At 45.1% G+C, this 3,706-nt stretch overlaps 1 protein-coding gene across 1 annotated transcript in view; it reads right to left on the bottom strand.

Annotated features, from left to right (window-relative positions):
• Positions 1-2,827: 2,827 nt before the first annotated feature.
• LOC104461169 (myosin-3-like) overlaps positions 2,828-3,706 on the bottom strand; it is a gene marked incomplete at its 3' end in the record, with an annotated part of 22,629 nt that continues 21,750 nt past the window's right edge. The window contains exons 35-38 of the mRNA XM_010072651.1: positions 3,458-3,628; positions 3,261-3,365; positions 3,089-3,184; positions 2,828-2,965 (exon numbers count right to left, since the gene is read on the bottom strand). Coding sequence (XP_010070953.1) covers positions 2,828-2,965; positions 3,089-3,184; positions 3,261-3,365; positions 3,458-3,628 — 510 coding nt within the window. The remainder of the gene's footprint in view (positions 2,966-3,088; positions 3,185-3,260; positions 3,366-3,457; positions 3,629-3,706) is intronic.

The following is a 3,706-nucleotide window of genomic DNA, read 5'->3' as shown; positions in this document are numbered from 1 at the left end:
CAATGTTAAACAGGACAGGCCCCAAAACCGATCCCTGGGGTACACCACCGGTGACCGGCCGCCACCTGGACTTAACTCCATTCACCACGACTCTCTGGGCTCGGCCATCCAGCCAGTTTTTTATCCAGCAAAGAGTGTTCCTGTCTAAGCTGCGAGCCACTAGCTTTTCTAGGAGAATACCGTGGGACACGGTGTCGAAGGCACACACACCACAAAGTAGCTGAACATGTATTTCGCTTTAGGAAACACTGAGAACGATTATGGTGCCCAGTGCCACTGGGGAGATAAGCTCCAAGTAGCTACTCAGAGTTTGCTGCTAACATTGCAGATCAATTGATAACTATTTCCAATGTGAAAAGTATGCGGGATGCCCAAGTTCAAGGTCTCATCTGCTCAGAGCTGCAACACAGGATAGCTCAGGAGTGGGCCAACATTCTGAAGTGCAGTTTGACTACAAGATGAGAATACTTGATTTGTAATGCACACAGATGGCTGTGGGCTCACAGGCTGGAGTGGTCTCTTTCTCCAATGCGGAGATACAGCAGTGAAACTAAGCATGAATGCTGTAATTTTATTCTCATTGCATGTTTGACATACCACATCTGCTCACACAGTAGTTTATTCTCAGCTTCATTTAATGAGGTCAGGATATCTGCTTTCAAGCACAAGATATGGAGGAAGTCTGTCAAACACCTGGATTTTAAGGTCAGAACAAAATTGCTCAAACATGATCATAGCAGCCGTAAAATGAACCCACAGTTTTGACTACACTTAACTTAGAAAGAAAATTACTCTCATCTGAACAGCAACATTCAGAGCACCTGAAGTTGTAGATATCTATTTTATTGACACTGGTAGAGCAGCAGAATGACAGAAAATGTTTGTGTCCATAAGCAAATGTAAGATTACTTCCCACCAGTGTAGCTCTAGCTACTCCAAATCCACAGCTGGAAAGATACGTTGTGTAAATTCTGGCTATCCCAGAGGAAGCTCATTTTTCACTTCCTAACACCACCTGGAAAGGAGAGGCTTTGTTTACTCCACACATGGCAAGAGGAGTCTTTTGGTCCCTAAAATCATTCTTCTCAATGCACCATTCAGCTCGGATGTGCAAGTGGAGCCCAGGTCAACGTGACAGTGTCTGTAACCCTTAAAACCACACACCACCAAATGTCATGCTGTCAGACTGATAGGTTGAAATGAAGAAACATATCTGCTGGCTCTTCTGAAGTGCTACTCTACTGTTACAGTGTTTAAACAACCTGCTCTCCCATCCTCTGGGACAAGCAGTATCCCAGCATTTCCAAAAGTGAATGTAAAGCTTGGAAGGGAGTAAAAGGATGCATTGATTCATTGGATCTATTAAAATATTTAGGCATTACAATGTTTAATTAAAAGGCCTCCCAGCGCAGAATGCAGAGCTCATGCCAGGTGCCCAGGCTCTGTATATACTACACAGCATCAGGCACCCCAAAGCAGGATCTAAAACTACAGCATATTGCAGAGAGAGTTGCCCATAGTCAGCGTGTTCAACTTACCTTTACCTGAGGATACTGAGTAGGAGATACCTGAAATCCTTCCCCTGACTGGGCTTTCAATTCAATTAGAGATTCAGCTTTCCTTCTCTAGGGTAATCTTTTGTCTAAAGACTTTGCTCAGGAACCTGGGCTCAGCTTCCTAGGTGCTTCCCCTGGGGTCTGGGCAAGATACCCTGACAAGCACTGAGTCACAGCCTTCTACTGGAGCCACTTTTACTGGAGCGTGGCATTAAGTGACTCCCTGAAGGTTGCACAAGAGCCTCTGGCAGAACCAACACTGTCTATAGAGCCCCAGGCCAGAGCCATCAGGAGAAAGCATGCTCTCCCTTGCGTCTCATCCTAGAGCTGAAATGCTGTATGAGTAAGAGGATGCTGTGGGAAGCAGGAGGCAGCCTGGAGCCAGGGTTCTCCATTTCCTGGATATGTGTTCTAGGCACTAGTAATTTTTCCAAAATGTGGATCGAGGGTATTTTACCTCCAACTACAAACTGAGCTAGACTAGTGTAGTCAAAAGCTGTTACACCTGCTCAGATCACACTAAGAAAAATGGGCACTAAATCTTGTAACAAACAGTCTTGGGTTGGAGATGGACAGCTTCTCAGGAAGCTCGGCTAAGGCTCACAGGAAGGGTGTTTTAGGAATGTTCAGAGTTAGGTTGGCTCTCATTACTTTCACATTATGGGCGATTTTCTTCAGTCTGAAACGAATGTGGCTAAACTAGCCAGAGAGCTCATGCTCGGCACCAGAGCCTGAAATGCCAGAGTCATAGAATCGTAGTATCACAGAATGGTTTGGGCTGGAAGGGACCTTCAAAGATCACATAGTCCAAAACCCCTGTGATGGACAGGGACATCTTTCATTAGACCAGGTTGCCCAAAGCCCCGTCCGACCTGAGCTTGAACACTTCCAATGATGGGGTATCCACAACTTCTCTGGGCAACCTGTACCAGTATCTCACCACCCTCATCGTAAAATATTTCTTCCTTATGTTCAACATAAACTTACTCTCTTTCAGTTTAAACCTTTGCCCCTTGTCCTTTTACGACAGGCCCTGGTAAAAAGTCTTTCTCTGTCCTTCTTATAAGTGCCCTTTTTATATTGAAAGGCCAGAACAAAGACTCCTTGGAGCCTTCTCCAGGCCGAACAACCCCAACTCTCTCAGTTCCTTCCTTCCAAAACTGTCCTTTCTGAAGGATCGCTATACCCACCCACAAGGCACAAATCTACTGCTTAAATTTCTTGAGCAAGCAGTACAAACTGCACAACTGCCTTCTGCAATAAAGGCTTACCTTCGTAGAAAGGACTTCTCGGGTTTTAGCTCTGAGCTTGTTTACTTGACTTTCAGCAATACCTGCCCTTTCCTCAGCCTCTTCTAGCTTATGCTGTGCTTTTCTGAATTTGGAGAGATTAGTATTGGCTTGTTCATCCTGAAATGTCAAAAAAAAAGGAACTAAAAACCATCCAGCAACATGCTGGGGCACAGAGCCAATTTTTAAACTGACAGTCCTAGAAAATGGTAAATAAGTATTTCCTTCAGTTTAGTGACTCACAGCTTCCTCAGCTTGTCTTTTGTAGGATTTGATTTTCATCTGCAGTTTATCTACCAGATCTTGTAACTTCATCATGTTCTTCCTGTGTTCTTCATTCTGTGGAAAGGGAACGTGCAATTTTTCATTCTTGGGAGACAAAACATCAGGAGAATTGCTTTCTATTTATACCTACCTGGAAAGTAAGCTCTTTGACACGCCTTTCATATTTGCGGATGTTTTTCATAGCTTCTGCAGATCGTTTATGTTCTTCTTCCAGCTCAGCTTCTAACTCTCGGATCTGGTGAATTAATCAAGAATTGTCTTGAGCCCTCACACAGGACTCAGAGAAGAAAAATATCTCCGACACCCACATTCAGTGCTGGTACCGACCCTGGCCTCCATCTTCAAGAGTTGTTTCTTGCCTCCCTTCAGTGCCAGCTGCTCAGCCTCATCCAGACGGTGCTGCAGGTCCTTCACCGTCTGGTCCAGGTTCTTCTTCTTCCTCTCCAGGTGGGTGCTGGTGTCCTGCTCCTTCTTCAGCTCTTCTGCCATCATGGCCACCTTGGAAGGGAGACAACACAAGAAACTGGAAGAATGTGAAAGAGCAGTGCCTGCTGTGCACCACCTGAGGATTTATTC

This window comes from Pterocles gutturalis, unplaced genomic scaffold (genome assembly GCF_000699245.1).
Source record: "Pterocles gutturalis isolate BGI_N339 unplaced genomic scaffold, ASM69924v1 scaffold22277, whole genome shotgun sequence".
In the NCBI taxonomy this organism is placed as follows: Eukaryota; Metazoa; Chordata; class Aves; order Pterocliformes; family Pteroclidae; genus Pterocles; species Pterocles gutturalis.
The sequence above is the reverse complement of the archived record's forward strand: the minus strand, read 5'-3'. Positions and strand labels throughout refer to the sequence as shown.